The 18,477-nt window shown below is 39.5% G+C and overlaps 1 protein-coding gene across 1 annotated transcript; it reads left to right on the top strand.

The window, feature by feature from the left end:
- The first annotated feature begins 508 nt into the window (after window positions 1-508).
- On the top strand, window positions 509-17,606 carry aplf (aprataxin and PNKP like factor). The gene is made up of 11 exons (XM_071388782.1): window positions 509-615; window positions 1,396-1,488; window positions 4,485-4,556; window positions 5,458-5,621; window positions 7,116-7,320; window positions 7,552-7,687; window positions 9,759-9,961; window positions 12,168-12,457; window positions 13,225-13,356; window positions 13,779-13,828; window positions 15,014-17,606. Exons 2-11 carry the CDS (start codon window positions 1,396-1,398, stop codon window positions 15,196-15,198), a joined length of 1,530 nt encoding a protein of 509 aa, XP_071244883.1. The 5' UTR covers window positions 509-615; the 3' UTR covers window positions 15,199-17,606.
- Window positions 17,607-18,477: the final 871 nt, after the last annotated feature.

Below are 18,477 nucleotides of genomic sequence, written 5' to 3'. Positions count from 1 at the left end.
AACCCCTCGAGATGTAGCGGTAAAACAGTGCATCCCACTTGTAAAGCAGCTACTTCGTCTTGATGTTCTTCTTCATCAATAGCTACCACAAAGCTTTTCCATTTCAAACAAGCACACTATCTTTCTCGCGGATTCCTCTATTCCAGAAAAGTGTGAAAAAACGATTGGGTGGTAGAGATACTATGCTACTAACCTCATGAATATGCATAGACAACTTCAACATATAACACATATGTTTTTTCTAAGTTTGTGGGATGTCAAGTGTCCTTCTTATATCACTACACTCCTAACAACTTAAGCATTACAAAACCTTTATTAGATCAAATAAACCTCACGTAGCAAATAAGTCATACTTTTTTTGTTGCGCAAAGTCGACATTCATTGACCGCCATACAAAAACTCCTTGCTTGCTGGGCGAAAAAACGCCACCTGCTGGAGGGAGAGAGGTTTCTCTTTTCCTCCCTGGTTACACTGGACTCTGGAGAGAGACGATCGTCGCTGAAGAGTGACGCAATCTGACGTGAGACAATGCGCTCTCTACATAACAGCCCGGAAGTTTCTGAAGAAATCCAATAAGTTTTCACGTTTTTCTCAGCACCAAGCTACCTAGAACAGGTAAAATAATGTTTATAAATCATTTCCCACTAAGCATACATATATACTCTAGCTGGTCAGTTAGTTAGCTAATTATCTGAGCTGCTATTCAGTAGAAACAAGCTCCAAGTTGGAAGTCCAGCAGAGAGGAAGAGGCGAAGCGAGAGGGTTTACTCCGCTCAAATTCTGTCCACGAAGTAATGCAGTTTTGTATGGCGGTCAATGAGGGTGTCAAATTTGGTTAACCAAACATGTAATTGCTGATTTGCTACGTGAGACTTATTTGATCGAATATAAGTTGTGTAATGTTTAGGTTGTTACGAATGCACTGGTATAAGTGGACGCGCATTTCGGCAAATTTGAAAAATAAAATATTTTTTGTCGGATGGCTAAAATGGTCTAACCTGATCTCGCCTCTCGTCTGCCTTCCATCTTTGAGGACATGAATTTCCATTGTTATAGCGGTCACGCTACTATCTTGTCAATATAATAGATCATCTTTGAGTCTAGAGTCCGTCAAACGCTTGTCAGTTTAATGAATTGGCTAACTAGCATTATGCTAGAAGAGAACATTTTGGAAAAACAAGTAGTTCAGCCAGCTAACTAAACATACATCCTCATTACAGCTGCCTTGTTTACCATGACAACACTTATTTTCAACTAGCTAACGAAACTAGCCTGTAGTGAACTCCACATTCATTCATAGCTACCAAAGGATGGTTTCCTACCACAGATGAAAGGGGATATTTATCATAGTCTTTGTTTATATCATGTTATTCTGACTGCAACACCCACCCGCAGATGGCGGGGTTCGATCTCGTGCCTGTAGATGGTGGCAGTCCAATACACCTGCCCGAGGGGGAGACACTGCTGGGAAGGGGTCCATTCCTTGGCGTAAGTAGCAGGCTTTAGTTGGAGACTAGTCTAGACTAGTAGTATGGAAAGCCGTTTTAACATAAATTAATAGCATTTTTTTTATCAATTATTGTATTTTTTTTTACATCGATAACTCGAATTTTACATGAATTCAATTATCGATATTCATCAAAAAATATATAAATTAATTTTTTTATATCAATAATTCCCCATAGCATTGCATTTTTGATATCAACACATCGTTTGAAATCAACAATTCAAATGTATATCCATAATTAATTTCTTTAGATAATTGAAATTGTTGATATAAAATTAAATTATTGATATAAAAATGATTTTTTTTATGTCCAAAATTGTTTTCAAATTCAAATAATTGATATCATACATCGATATAAATTATTATTATTTTTGCCTAATTATCATAACTAACACTGAAAACCAGTCGGCTTCGACTGAACACATTTTCCCTGAAATAATATAACATGCAGGTGGCAGAAGCCATAAATGCGCTGCACTGGTATTCTTTTAGGTGACTGTGTTAGATTCCCCCTGCAGACCAACTTGTCACCCCCCCAAACCCCCCCCCCCCTACATCGCTTGTAGGTGGCGGAAGATGCTAATGTGCAAGGCTAATAATCTTTTAGATGCAGTGAGTTTGAGTTCGATTCCCCCCTGCAGACAAACTTTTTTCCTCCACGAAAATACTATCCACTGCTGCTCTTCCAGCAGCAGAAGAGCCATGCTTAGGCCTACATAATGTGCATATTACTGTAGCGTCAGGGTCACAGCGTCCTGCACATCTTTGCTGCAATGCTCCTTCTAACTTGGAGAAATACCCAGTTGCGGTGTCTTCCTGTTGGGAGAAGAGAACCTATGTAGGAGCATGCAAATGTGATCCTGCCCCTATCAAGGTCATTATCATATACTTTTTATGTATTAAAATAAGTATTTATCAATCCAAAAATTCAAATGTATTGATATAAAAATGTAAATTATTGATATTAAAATTAAACAATTATTGATATAAAAAAATTTATGAACGGAGTATATCAAACAATAGGAACACTTTCCTAATATTGAGTTGCACCACCCCTTTTTGCCCTCAGAACACCCTCAATTTGTCAAGGCATGGACTCTACAAGGTGTCGAAAGCGTTCCACAGGGATGCTGGCCCATGTTGACTCCAATGCTTCCCACAGTTGTCAAGTTGGCTGGATGTCCTTTGGGTGGTGGACCATTCTTGATACACACGAGAAACTGTTGAGTGTGAAAAACCCAGCTGCGTTGCAGTTCTTGACACAAACCAGTGTGCCTGGCACCTACTACCATACCCTGTTCAAATGCACTTAAATATTTTGTCTTGCCCATTCACCCTCTGAATGGCACACATACACAATCCACGTGTCAATTGTCTCGAGGTTTAAAAATCATTATTTAACCTGTCTCCTCCCCTTCAACACTGATTTGAAGTGGATTTAACAAGTGACATCAATAAGGGATCATAGCTTTCACCTGGATTCATCTGGTCAGTCAGTCATGGAAAGAGCAGGTGTCCTTTATGTTTTGTACACTCAGTGTATGTTAAAAAAGCATTCCATGCTAGTAGAGTTAGCTACGTCTGTGTTCCCCAACCCTGGACCTGGAGCGCTAAAGATTCTTGGTGTATATTACTGGCCGGTACAGGAAAGCCCCATACAAACCGATGCCATATAATTTTTTTTTCAACTAACCTATTCTTAGCGATATTTTGTTCTCGTTTCGGTGAAAAAAGTAACTTACAAATGACAGTTTCCAGAAAATAACCAGATCATTGGTTATATCACATTATCTGGCATACAATCTGTAACTGGAGAGGTGTCAGGATGGTTCGTATGAGGCTAAAAGCAGGCATCCCCTGGCCTGTACCTCTCCAGAAGTAGAGTTGGTGACAATTGCTCTAGCTAATGCTTCATTGGTTTAATCTGCAATAAATGAATTATGACCTTTCCACTTTATGCAGGTAGACTTCCAAGCATTTAATTGCTCACCAAATGATTATTATTATGTATATTTTTTCATTTAACTAGGCAAGTCAGTTAAGAACACATTCTTATTTACAATGACGGCCTACCCGTCAATTTAGACAAATATCCTAACTAGAAACTTGGAGAAAAAAGAATATACTGAACTGTAACTTGTTATATCTCCTCTGTCTCTTATGGAAAGAAATTGATGTCAGTGGACGTTTAAAATCCCTAGCCATACAACATTACGTTCATGCATAATATACCTACAGTACATACAATTGTCTTTGCCCAGTCTGTACACAATTGACGATGGCAATTCTTGGGAATTTCCTAGTACTGTTTGACTTGGTTTTTATTCCGTTTCTGATTTCCTATTTGATTTCAGACTATAAAAAGCTGTAGAATATATATTTATATTATTTTGTACCTAAATTAAACACAATGGACTTCCATGAAAACAGAACATCTACCATGAGGCAAAGATGCAGCTGATTAGGCTACCTGATTATGAATATTGTGAAGTTAAAATATGCATTTCCTGGCTGATTTTTAGACTGCAATCAGATCAGTCTTGCAGTGTAATATATGTATTGAATTTGTAAAGAAAATGCTTTGATGTGAATTTTAATTAAAGATCAGTACTTAGGATAATCATTTGAATGTGAGTCACATATTATCAACATGCACTTGTAACCTTATTTCAGCAGGCCAAAACTTGTTTTTATTCTCAGGATTCAGGACCCTTTACTATGGAAGTGCCCTTCTTCATTTTGTATTGATTTGTATTGTCCGGACCTACTGCCTGCTGAGTGCCCGTTGTCTCTCAGGTCTGGGGCCGTATCAAGCATCTCAGAGTACGCTGATGTAGGATCTCCCTGTCCATATAATCTTCTTCATTAGGATCTAAAAGGCTAAACTGGTCCTTTTCAGCTCTCCTACTCTGAGATGCTTTAGATATTTTAAATACGGGGCCCTGATCTGTGAGTTTACGCTCTCTGTGTGTTTCAGGTCAGCGACAAAAGAGTCTCCAGACACCACTGCCTCCTTGAGAACCTGAATGGGCAGCTGCTCATCAAACCTGTAGGCTTAAGTAGAATTTATTCTTTATTCCGAGTAGACTATTCTCTCTCATCTAGGGCTCAAGTGCATGCTGACCCTATTAAGACAGCTAAATGACAAGGCGGTCTATTGTGCCAAAAACAACAATTCTTTGAAATCCGACATCAATAGTATGTTCAAGAAGGCCCCTCGGTAATCATCATGTTTTCTTTTTATGTTTTGGAAGGGTTCTTGAACCATTTGAGAACCTGTAGATTCTTACCCCAGGGTGACTGTCTTGTGTGGTCTTACCACACCTTACCTTTATTAGAAATTATTTTATTTAATAGTTTACTGAGTAAGGGAATAGGGCCCAACACTTATGATTTCAATTGTTTATTTTAGTTGTGCAGCAGATTCATTTTCAGTAACGTTTTGGTCTAAAACCCCTCAGGCTGCCTGTAAAAGGATAGAGATTCTCTCCATTTTGTCAAAGGTCACAGCCTGAGGATGTAGTAAGGGCTTTGGACCGCAACATTGCTGCAGATGAATTAAGGTTAAGAAAAAAACACGAGGAACATTTTGAATTCAAGTAGTTGCAACCTTCTCTTTCATCTAGTCAGCTTACTGAGAGTTTGGCAATTACCACTCAAGGGCAACACTTACACTACATTAAAGGGATAGTGACATTTTGGCAACTAACTAACTTTACTACTTAACCAGAGTCAGATGAACTTACCCTGAGTCAGTTTCTGTAGCAATTGCTGACTAGCGTTAGCATGCTAGCCCTTTAAAGTGAAGAGTGGTGTGAGAAAGACACTTATTTTAAAAGACCACTAATTGTTTACAGCCAGCTGTTGTGCGGATATAGCAAGTATATCCAACTGCACCTCATGGCCACCAATAACTCAAAGAATGCCATTCTTATTCTTTCCAATCCCAGACGCATGTGAACCCCTGCTTTTGTCAGTCCTCACTGGATGACCTCCCACAACCCCTGGACAGGAACCAGTGGCATGAACTTGGACAGGGAGACATCATCTCCCTTCTTCCTGGGAAGTACATCTACAAGGTGGTGGCTGTGGGTGGAGAAGATGTAACACCCAGGTATCTCTACTCCTCATCTCAACCACTGAAGTTTCCTCTCAAGGTCTAAATATCGAATTGGCTTAAACTTGAAACCAATAAACAATGAAATCTGAAAAATTATGACTGTTTCACACGTGCACAAAGAAGTAGCTTTTGAATTTGTTTTAAATATTTCTATACATACTTGCTTTTTTTGTACTACAAGCAGTACAATTTCTACAGGGCTAACAACCTCTAATGAATGCCTCTGTCTAATAATTATTGTTTGCAGTTTTGTATTTTACCTTTGTATGCTATAGTTAGCCAGTTCTCTTGGTAACCATGAGCGTTACAGCGCATAAAATGATCCTCAGTCTCCTCCATGCATTTTCACATTTCTAGTTAACCTGCATACAACAAAGTTCTACATATGTAGGATCTTAATTTGATCACCCTTTTGCAAGATAACTTTCCTGCAATCCAGGACATTTTTAACTTGCAGTGTATTTGAGGTTTAAAAGGCTTTAATGCAAAAAAATATTCTCAGAAAACGTATTTTCTCTATGAATTACATACTCACCTTATACGATGGGAGTCGTGATATCAAATCTATAGTCAACAAATATTGGCATATAAGACCATCTGATTCCTTTTTAAATTCAGCTTTTCAACATCACCCTCTTTTTACCTGTAAAGGTCTCATAATGTAGCTAACATCTTTGAAATCAAATCATGTATTACCTAGACTACTTAATATGTTTTTCGGGTCCATGCTTATGTATTCCTACTTACACCTCAGGTTTAAACCTTCTAGAGGTGTTCGCTTTTCCCATTGGGAAAACATGTCACAATTAGTCGCTATGGTGGCATGACATTACGTCTCCAGTAGTAAAATATTTTGTGGAGAATAATTAGTCGCTTAACATTGCTGCAGAAAAGGTCACACTAGTAGAGCAAGTTGTCTCCTGACTCCTTAATGAAGAGTTTTATATCTCCCCGTTTCTATGTTTCCTTTGTATACACGCAAACATTATCTATTTGCCGGTCAATATGCACGTTGTGATTTATGAACGGTTCGCATCCCCGTTGTGCATCCTGACCACCCTTAGACAGATTTGGAAAGATAAGGATTGTTCTCTGGCACTGGCATCAGACAATAGCTTAACTAATTGATTTGCAAATGACTACATTCATTTGTTCCTTTCATCTCCCAAAGACAGGCTAGACTGAGTGGACTGAATTGGAATAAATACCAGTGTCTTTTATCTCTTTCTATGTAAAACCAACACCCAAGCAACATTCAATTATGACATATTTTTGAAATGGTCGTCTTCTGTTTCTGAATTTTTACGTTTCAGTTTTTATTTTCATGTTTCATTTTTGTTTGAAGATTAGATCAAAAGGATCCTAACCAGACACTCGAGTCAATTTAGCTGCTGTCTACTGCCTACACTAAAGAAGGAACATGCATGACTCATGTAACCGGTGCAGAGAAGGTGCTCGTGTTTGCAACAAGTTGTCTCTCCCTTGCAGAAACAGTCAGGCTCTTCAAGATGAAGACGAGGCTGTTATTAAGTCTCCTCCTGCCTCCCCTGAACCAAGCGACGAACCTGCTTACCCCACTCGACAGGGCAAGGGGTGGACACCAAGCTCCCATGAACAACAATCTAGACTGGGAGGTAGTGTGGACCAGAAGGAGCCAGATGAACAGCTACCTAACCCACCTACCTCAAACCAGGTCAGGAAATCTGTAGTGTTAACAAAAGTTTTATCTTGAGATGTATCCTACTGTTGGCAATTTTCCTGGGATCCCACTACTGACACCAATTACGCTTCATATTCTGCTTCGGACACCAATTTCCCAGGGAATCCCACTCGTGACTACAATTAATATGTATATTTATAAATGTTTTCTGTGAATATGGTGGAACCAATAAACCCGGTTTGCGTTGTGGTTGTGTGCTCACAGACAGAAGCTGGGGTAGCTGAAGCAGAAAATGACAAGAACGAGCCGAAACTTGAACCAAAGAAAAGAGTGTTACCTGCTTGGATGACTGTACCCATTGTATCTCCCAAGAACCCCACCACCACCACCACCACCAAAGGTATCACTCCTATTTAGGGCTGTGACATAATGGAATTTTGGATTACAATTAATTGTCATGCATATGACGGCAATTAATGTTATAATTGTTATTATTACAAATTAAGACAAGATTCCTCATCAAATGAAGGATGCCAGGTTGAAGTGGATTGGCACATTTGACTATTGACACAAGGTTAGTGCATGAGAGAGACGGAATTTACCTAGGTTAACTGCTCTTGCTATTTCTGAATAGGTCTAACTAGTCAGAGACTTCCACCATTTTTTAATAGAAGATTGATATGTTTATTGCCCCACTGCGCTGGAAGCAGTAAGCTGTATCCACTGCTTCCGAGGAGCGTTATTGAACTGTAGTTCTATGTCATATGTGAAAAGAAAGCTGCAAAAGCACGAGAAATGGCGGATCTGTGCTCAAATCAATATGTTTGCTTGCAAAAAAAGAAAATCAAATGCATTAAGTTTACGAATAGTTGCTAGCGTTACAAGGCTCCATGTTAGGATTCCTCTGAGATCCAGTTCTTAAGAATCGAATCCTACTTAAATGAATAATAATATAAGGGGCTTACAACCCATTGTCTCAACAGGATGCACTGCATTGGTTTTAAACTTTTACTTATATTCAATAAAACTTGAGGCCAATTGCTTGTTACTTTACATATAGCCACCCTTTAACTACATGGAGTTAGGTGTGTAGGTGTGTGTGTAGGTGTGTAGGTGTGTGTGTGTGTACAAAAGGATGTATCAACACACAACTCTTACAAGGTCTTGTACAACAACATCAGAGGCCAAGCCATAGCCTATTCTATTGGCAATCACTACTCACTACAGTAGTTGATAAATGGAAAACTTGGGAATTTCTAATCTTGAGTCGGGAAGGGATCTTGAGAACTAGGCCTACATTAATTACCTCAACGGTCGCTGTCATGTGTAATTTTGTACGTCGACGAGTGGAACACTTCGAAACAACCTACCACTCTTGAAGATGTCAATATCCTCTTCGGCGTGCTGCCAAACCTTACTCTTTTGGATTAAGCCTTTGTTATTTACTCCTTAAAGTTCCCCTGAAAGTTTCAACTTCCTCATACTGACTCCCTCTGGAGTCTAGTGACCCATTTACCATGGTTGCATCCAAAATGGCACCCTATTCCCCATAGAGTGCACTACTTTTGACCATAGCCGATAGGGCTCTGGTCAAAAGTAGTGCACTCTGTAGGAAATAGGATGCCATTTGGGACGCTGACATGGTTTCCTTATGCTAATTTAGGCTACATAGTGCTGACGTTATAGTCAACAATGTCAAAAAGGTTATCCATTAGGCTTTAGATTTGTAAATGTAGCAGACAGTGGCTTGCTCTGATTATTGATAGCCAATGCCTCTGAGCAAGCCTTTTAACAGGGACCGTAAATCTATATTTTAGGTTACGTCAATCAGCGGTCGACGCCACAACCTTTTTCAGATACCTAATTTCCTATCTTGAACTTGATCTAGGATCAGTTTTCCCTGTTCATTCATAATGAAAAGGATTACATGGACAGGGGGGACCTTATCCTAGATCAGCACTCCTACTCTGAGACGCTTTGAGAATAGGTCTGGGCAATGAATGGCATTAAGTGAATAATTCAACTCCAGGGAGAAACTGAAACCAGGGTGGACACTGCAGCCACTGGGCCCAGTTTTTTATTTTTTATTATCTGAATTTTGCCTATCCGATAGGATTAAATGCATAAAAATAGAAGGAATAGAATGGGAGTCCCCATTCAAGTCAATGATTCGTCCTTTCTATTCATTATATTTCTACGCATTTAATCCTATCCAATAAGCAAAATCCAGATAGACAACTTTTGAAAAACTGGGCCCTGATGATCAGAGCTTCCCCATCTCTGCTGTTTTCATTGTGATTTGCACGTGGCAACTCCACTCATCGGCAGCCTGAATGGTGTCGCACGTTTTCACCTGCCTTTGAGAACATATATTTTCATTGTTATAGCAGTCACTCAACTATCTTGTCAATATAATAGATCATTTTTTACATGACAGTCGACCCGTTCACCCAGAATCGTCCTCGTTTTAGGATTTGGAAATCGAGGCAGAGGAACCGCAACCCCAACGACAAGCACCAACCAGGGCGCGGCCAAACGGGCCAGGTACACAGCGCCCTTGTCAGGGGAGGACGAGTCTGAACACAGCGAGGCAGAGCCAACACCCAGGAAGAGGGTGAGGAGGAAGAAGAGTGACGAGGATGAGGACAATGAGGAAGAGGTCCAGTCTACAACAGTTGAGTGTATACTAACTATTGTGTGTGTGTGTGTGTGTGAACATGTACTAAAGGATGTATCAACACACAACTCTTACAAGGTCTTGTACAACAACATCAGAGGCCAAGCCATAGCCTATTCTATTGGCAATCACTACTCACTACAGTAGTTGATAAATGGAAAACTTGGGAATTTCTAATCTTGAGTCGGGAAGGGATCTTGAGAACTAGGCCTACATTACCTCAACGGTCGCTGTCATGTGTAATTTTGTACGTCGACGAGTGGAACACTTCGAAACAACCTACCACTCTTGAAGATGTCCGTATCCTCTTCGGCGTGCTGCCAAATCTTACTCTTTTGGATTAAGCCTTTGTTATTTACTCCTTAAAGTTCCCCTGAAAGTTTCAACTTCCTCATACTGACTCCCTCTGGAGTCTAGTGACCCATTTACCATGGTTGCATCCAAAATGGCACCCTATTCCCCATAGAGTGCACTACTTTTGACCAGGGCCGATAGGGCTCTGGTCAAAAGTAGTGCACTCTGTAGGAAATAGGATGCCATTTGGGACGCAGACATGGTTTCCTAATGCTAATTTAAACTACATAGTGCTGACGTTATAGTCAACAATGTCAAAAAGGTTATCCATTAGGCTTTTGATTTGTAAATGTTGCAGACAGTGGCTTGCTCTGATTATTGATAGCCAATGCTATCTGTGTATACACACACGGTACCAGTCAAAGGTTTGGACACCTACTCGTTCAAGGGTTTTTCTTTATTTTTACTATTTTCTACATTGTAGAAGGAAAAGCAGCCAACAAGTGCTCAGCATATGTGGGAACTCCTTCAAGACAGTTGGAAAAACATTCCAGGTGAAGCTGGTTAACACTTTTGGTTAATACATGATTCCATATGTGTTATTTCATAGTTTTGATATCTTCACTATTATTCCTCAATGTAGAAAGTTGTATAAAAATAAAGAAAAACCCTTGAATGAGTAGGTGTGTCCAAACTTTTGACTGGTACTGTAGGTGCACAGGTTGAAAGAAATTTGAGTAATCAAGGTGACAGACAATGACACATTCAATACCGCCATGCACAATCTTGCCTGCATCTAGCTGATCTAGGGTGTAATCATTAGTACAACAGTTGCAAACGAGTTTCTTTTGGACAAATTCAGGAATGTTTATCTCCGTTTTGTTCCATTTGCTTCCGTTTAAGAAACGTTTTTCAACAGGATCTGCGCTATGAGTACACCCCTGATCACAATCAAACACAGTTCACTTTCATAGCAACCACATACAAACAGCATGATCCCTTTGATCGTTGGATAATTCCTTCTCGCATCTCTCCTCCTTTCACCTTTTCCCGTCGCTTGTGGACTTCAGTGCACAACACATCAGCTGCCTGTGACCAGCCGAGAGAACTTTTCCCAACCAAACCTTCATGTCATCATAACCGCCAAACGCTACGCACAGCCTACATCGTTGTCACCATATTAGCTAACGTCAAGTCAACATAGCTACTAAACTAACGGGTTAGTTAATCCTCTACAATCATCCAATAAAGTGTACAGTTAGCAAGCAGTTTAGCAGTTATACTGGTGGGCCCCGGTGGCAATAAATGAATGAAACTATAAGCATACCTTGACTTGTAAGAGTTTGTGTTAGATAGCCTCTCTCTTTGAGTCAACTACTCACCACATTTTATTCACTGCAGCACTAGCTAGCTGTAGCTTATACTTTCAGTACTAGATTAATTATCTATTCCGTTGATTGGGTAGACATGTCAGTTCATGTTGAAAGAGCTTTGATAGGTTGGAGGATGTCATCTGGAAGTTGTCATAATTACTGTATAAGTCTATGGAAGGGGGTGAGAACCACGAACCTCCTAGGTTTTGTATTGAAGTCAATGTACCCAGAGGAGGACGCAAACTAACTGTCCTCCGGCTACACGATGGAGCTACCCTACAGAGTGCTGTTGAGGCTACTGTAGACCTTTATTGCAAAACAGTGTGTTAATCAATTATTTGGTGACGTGAATATATTTAGTAGAGTTTTGTCTAAAAATAACTTTTAAAATGTTTAACTATTTACATTTTTCAGAAATATACTGAGGAGGATGGTCCTCCTCTGATGAGCCTCCACTGTTGTCTGTAATGTGCTGTATTGTGTTTGTGTGTTGTTGGTTAATGTACAGTTACAGTATATGGTATATCACTCCGCAGGCATTTAAAGCCAGGCAGCAGGTGAAGCCTAGTAAAGTAGAGGAGAGCGTGGAGTCGGACCACTTTGACGTGGAGGAGGACGATGGAGAGAAGAGAAGCGGAGGAGAAGCTTCCACAGCAAATGTCAGCAGCACTTCTACGAGCAGAGCGGAGGCCAGCGAGTCCGAGGACAGGGGGAGAGAGCCTCAGAAGGTCGGCAAGGGGCCTCAAGGGTCAGGTGACGTTTCAGGCCCCGCCCAGTCCAAAGCTCGGCTCAGGACGACCTGCCCCTATGGAAAGGGCTGTTACAGGTACATCCCCACATAACATTGTCTGAACAATAACTGTTGGAAATGTTTATTTAAGATAGTACTTGAAAAGACCTGCACGTCCGAGAACATGAATTTAGTCCGGCAAATGTTCCAACAAGTAATTTAATTCAAAGACTTGCCATATTTGATGGGTATTTTTATTTTATGTTGCTCCGGGTACTACAGATGAGATAAGTGCACTTGAGCTATTATGCATGTTACAAAACAAATGTATTCTGTTCAAATTGGTTCCACGGCAGCACTTTCTGATACCAAAGAACTGAACATGTGCAGTATGTTTTTCCCCCCAGATAGTTTATCTTATTTAAGGTTTTGTTTATTTTCAAACCACTGATAGTTAACAAACAACTACGTGAAGCATGGGATAAGCTACTGTATTCTCCAAGATGAGGGTGTGTCCCAAATGGCACCCTATTCCTTTTATAGTGCACTCCTTTTGACCAGGGACGATTATGGCTCTGGTCAAAAGTAGTGCACTGCATGTGTGTATATATAGGGAATAGGGTGCCATTTGGGACGTACACAAGGATTAGCTTAGATAGGGCCTCAGGGTCCAAAACTAAATGGCAGAGAGCAGGTTCAAATGTAGATTCTCTTTATTGAGGCAAAGGAAATGAGCAAAGAGAAAGTGCTAGCTCAAAAGCTAAATGTTCTTCAAAGAATACCAATCAAAATGGGATCGACCATAACATTTTAATAGCGAGCTTTCAATGATTTTCTTCTCAAAATTGTTATTTCTATCAAAGGAAAAACCCAGTCCACTTCCAAGAATGCAGTCACCCCGGCGACAGCGACTACGAGGACAGTTCCGCGAAAGACGAGGAGGAAGAGGAGGACACGGACCGACCTGAGTGTCCGTACGGCACAGACTGCTACAGGTAGGATGCACACCTCAATGTAGTCACCATTACAGGATAAAAGAGACTGGTAATCGTGTCTCAAGACCATTATTGGCAGGAAAAAAGTTGCCTAATAGCTTCTACAATTTCAACAGGAAAAGAGAATATAACCTATTTATTATAGCCAGATCTCCCCTGTAAAAGAGGTATTTTGACCTCAATGGAACTTTCTGGATACAGGAAGGTTAAATAAAAGAATAAGCCAGCAATCATAGGACTCGGATGACAGGAGAGTGTCTGACTGGACTCAATTTGTTGGCCTCCATTTTAACCATGAGCGGTTGACATCAGCGACCAAAAGGCTTGAACAAAAGGAGAGTCTGACATTTTAGCCTCATTGGCATTTGACAATACTAGTAGTTCTGGTAGTAAATCAACCATTTTCCCTGTTTTCTTTCCAGGAAAAACCCTCTCCACTGGAAGGAATACAAACACACCAAGAAGACTCGAGGTATGTTCATTTATATCTGAGAGAGAAAGACATGCTAACCTCTCACCACCCCCCCCAAATGTTTTTTTGGTTCCATTTTTGGTTCCTCTTCAATGCAGAATATAATCAGCCGTACATCAAATGAATCCAACTGGTATGCAGAGCAGAGAGGAAGCAGAGACATAAGAGAAACCTTTGATCTGAAGCAATGCTGTAAATGCCATGGATTGTGCAGATGCCCAACAATCTTATCTGGGCTATTGGATTGTTTGTTTTTATCTTTCCAGATTTAGTCAGACAGCGATGTGTATGCATATCAATACACTGTCGCACTAGTGAATCCATTGAACGAACCTATAATCCACATTCCCCTCCAGAGTTTAAAGAAGCAAAAACGATTAAACCAATTGCCCTCCATGTCTCTGATGTGACGTCAGCAGGATCTATAAACTCAATGAATAACATTGACTTTCTGAAAGGGAGGTGTGTAACTCAATTTGTATTGCCTCATCTTACAGACTCATAGTTATGATATTGGACATGACTAGACACTGATCTTGGGTCACTTTTGCGTTTTCCCCACTAATGGTTAAGGATATGGGAAGGGGATGCTAATCCAAGATTGGGTTGGGCAAGCTTTTTGGCTCGAGGGGCACATCGGGATTTCGAAATTCATTGGAGGGCCAAGCAGATTTTTTAAAAACGATTTGTTTGTCAAAATCCATTTCCATTTTTATTTATAATGCCCCACCACCATCAAACCTCATGCGGGCCATAGTTTGCCCACCCCTGTTCTAGATCATTACCAAGGGAAACTTCACTCCAGAGCGTAGGTCACAGGGTTGGGTAGGTTACTTTCTAAATGCAATCCATTCCAGTTACTAGTTACCTGGCAAATTGCTTTCAGTTACTTTTGGATTACTTTCCCCTTAAAAGGCATTAGAAGAAGACTTGTGGTCGGACTCGCTCAGGTGGAACAAACTTAAACTTGCGCCTTTTTTTCCATGCTGAATTGAATGATACCTATTTGAATCATGTTATGAGTGAATGTAATAAAATACCGTTAGCCGTGCTGTTTGTGTGCAACGTACCATAAAATATTGATAAAGACACAACCAATGTCTTGTGCTAGCATCAATGGAATTATACAGCACGTTAATAATACTAGAAATGGCTGTTAATATTGTTATACAATCCTTTCTGCAGCGCAAAAGCCGGTATCATACAACGACGATGATGATGAGTTTGGGGGCGATGACAGCTTCATCAATGATGAGAGCGAGGACATTGGTGAAGACTCTGACTATGAGCCACCTGACTCAGACGACAGTGGCAAGGAGGACCTCAAAACACTCACGAAAGAAGCCAAGGCCTTCACAAGGCCGAAATGAACTAGTGGCCTAAACTGGACTAATCTCCCCTTACCTGTTTTAAACTAAGCGTGCTATTTAAGCGGAGTATACCTTTTTTCCTCTATTCAAACACCCTTGGAATCCAGCAGGTCTACAATCTCGAATAATATTAGTCTCCCTGTGCTGGTAAAATACAGTCAGCAATTTACCCCATCAGTTGGGAAGAATCAATAACGGGATTCTTGACTGATTTGTGTATGAGGATGTCATATTGCTGACTTTACCTTTTTAAAAAGTGATTACATTTATGTGTGATACACAATGACACTTTCTTGGATTGTAATTAATCACAAGCATTTTTGAAGTGTAGGAATTCTTGATTATTGGTTTGTTTGAATAGTATGGACAAGCAGTTTTAAATTGTTTTTACTTCCTTTTAAAAATAATTTATCAGTGCCTTCAGAAAGTATTCACACCCCTTGACCTTTTTTTTCACATTTTGTTGTTACAAAGTGGGATTAAAATGTCATTTTTTAGTCAACAATCTACACAAAATGTTTTGTAATTTCAAAGAAAAATAATCAGTACATGTTAAACACCTTTGGGTGTGAATTGTTTTGGGTAAGTCTCTAAGAGCTTTGCACACCAGGATTGTGCAATATTTGCCTATTATTCTTTAAAAAATGATTCAAGCTCTGTCAAGTTCATTGTTGATCATTGCTAGATAGCCATTTTCAAGTCTTGTGAGATCTTGAAGCAGATTAAAGTAAAAACTGTAATTAGGCCACTCCGGAACATTCAATCGTCGTCTTTCTGAGCAGCTCCAGTGTAGATTTGGCATTGTGTTTTAGGTTATTGTCCTGCTGAAAGGTGAATTAGTCTCCCGGTGTCTGTTGGAAAGACAACTGAACTGTCACGTTCCTGACCTGTTTTCTGTTAGTTTTTGTATGTGTTAGTTGGTCAGGACGTGAGTTTGGGTGGGCAGTCTATGTTTTCTGTTTCTATGTTGGTTAATGGGTACCTAATATGGTTCTCAATTAGAGGCAGGTGGTTTTCATCTCCTCTGATTGAGAATCATATTAAGGTAGGTGTTGTCACATTGTTTGTCGTGGGTGGTTGTCTTCTGTGTTTGTTTGCACCATACGGGACTGTTTCGTTCGTTCATCGTTTTATGTAGTCATTTTTCCTGTTCGTGCGTTCTTCGTGTTATATGTAAGTTCGTATGTTCAGGTTTGTCTACATTCGTTTTGTTGTTTTGTAAGTATTCAAGTGAAGTTCGTGTTTTTCGTCTACACTTAAATAAATTCATTATGTCTAAATACAACGCTGCAGTTTGGTTCAATCTCTGCTCCTCCTCTTCGGATGAAGAGGAGGAGGAACGCCGTTACATGAACCAGGTTTTCCTCTAGGAATTTGCCTGTGCTTAGCTCTATTACGTTTATTTTTATCCTGAAAAACTCCCTAGTCCTTAAGATAATAAGTATATCCATAACATGATGCAGCCACCACCATGCTTGAAAATACGAAGAGTGGTACTCGGTGATGTGTTGAATTTGCCCCAAACATAACACTTTGTATTCAGGACAAAAGTTAGTTTCTTTGCCACATTATTCACAGTTTTACTTTAGTGTCTTTTTGCAAACAAGATGCATGTTTTGGAATAATTGTATTCTGTACAGGCCTTTTCCTTTTCACTCTTGTCATTTAGGTTAGTATTATGGAGTAACTACACTGTTTTAATGACCTCATGGTGAAATCCCTGAGGGGTTTCCTTCCTCTCCAGCAACTGAGTTAGGAAGGATGCCTGTATCTCTGTAATGACTGGGTGTATTGACCTAATGAATAACTTCGCCATGCTCAAAGGAATATTCAGCATCTGCTTTATTTGATTTTACCCATTTACCAATCGGTGGCCTTCTTTGCGAGGAATTGAGAAACTTCCCTAGTCTTTGTGCTTGAATCTGTGCTTGAAATTCACAGCTCAACTGAGGGATGTTACAGATGATTGTATGTGTGGGGTATGGAGATGGGCTAGTCATTCAAACCACTATTATGCAACTTATGTGATTTGCTAAGCAAATGTTTACTCCTGAACTTATTTAGGCTTGTTGTCACAGAGGTTGAATACTTATTGACTCAAACCATTTCAGCCATTTTTGTTTTCATTTGTAAAACATTCAGTAAAAATTAAAAATATATAAAAAAATGTTGACATTATGGGGTATTGTGTGTAGATCAGTGACACAAAATGTAGTTCTTTAATCCATTTAAAATCAGGCTGTAACACAACAAAATGTGGAAGAAGTCCAAGTGATGTGAATACTTTCTGAATGCATTATAAATACTGTATAATACCAGAAGTTGTGTTTAATTGATGAATTCATGATTTTTATACTCAATGCCAGTGTCATGTTTTTCTACAGTAAATATGCTTTTATAGAACAATATTCATTGTCTGTCTCAATGTAGAAAGATTTGTAAAAAATACACAAGATGGTAATGCAGTTTGAACATGTTTGTTGTATGCTGAATATTAGTTTCAATTTTCATGATCCTTCACTTGCTCACTGTAAAGCATTCTAAACCTGACACATTCACTTCCTTATTCATGGTTCCAATTACATTATCACCTCTGGGATCATGAGAACTCAGTGTAATACAGTGTTTAATTCTGTTGTTTTTTTTGTGAACAAATTTAGATTTATTTTGTCATCCAGTTTGACCTCCCATTTTGTAATCCAATCAACATGCATTAATTCATAAACAAAACACTGCCAGACGGCCTCATGTTTTTCACCGGGCAGTAGTTTTAATAACATCTCCCTCACAATTCATCCTCTTTTGTGGACAGCATAACAAAAACAGGTAAACACAGCTCCATACATTGTAAAAAAATATGTTCATAGATGTTCATAAGAAACAGGAAAATAGATAAAAAGTGAAAATACTGAAATTATCCTAATTGGCATGTTCTCTTTTCCCATTTTCTGGAACCTGCTGGAAAAACACAATGTGGAGGAAGGTTGTTTGATACCTATGACTAATTCGAGCCTAGAAGTGTTAAGGGTTCTGACTTGAATTACTGTAAATGTCAAGCGCATGTCTCATAGCAAGTACAAGCTAACTGGAGAAGACTCTCCTGTTGGTCTTGTAGCATAAGAGGCAAGGCAAAAACATTTATTTTTTAAAATACTTTTACAAATGTAAGTGCCCCCATGTATGGCGCTACCATATGACAACGTTAACAGCAATTTTGTAGAAGAGAAAGAAAAATTGGTAGGGTACAACAGTGGCACGTTTTGTATAATTGATTTACTC

The sequence above is a fragment of the Salvelinus alpinus genome, chromosome 2 (genome assembly GCF_045679555.1).
Source record: "Salvelinus alpinus chromosome 2, SLU_Salpinus.1, whole genome shotgun sequence".
Classification (NCBI taxonomy): domain Eukaryota; kingdom Metazoa; phylum Chordata; class Actinopteri; order Salmoniformes; family Salmonidae; genus Salvelinus; species Salvelinus alpinus.
Note: the sequence above shows the minus strand (reverse complement) of the source record. Positions and strands in the feature narration are given on the sequence as shown.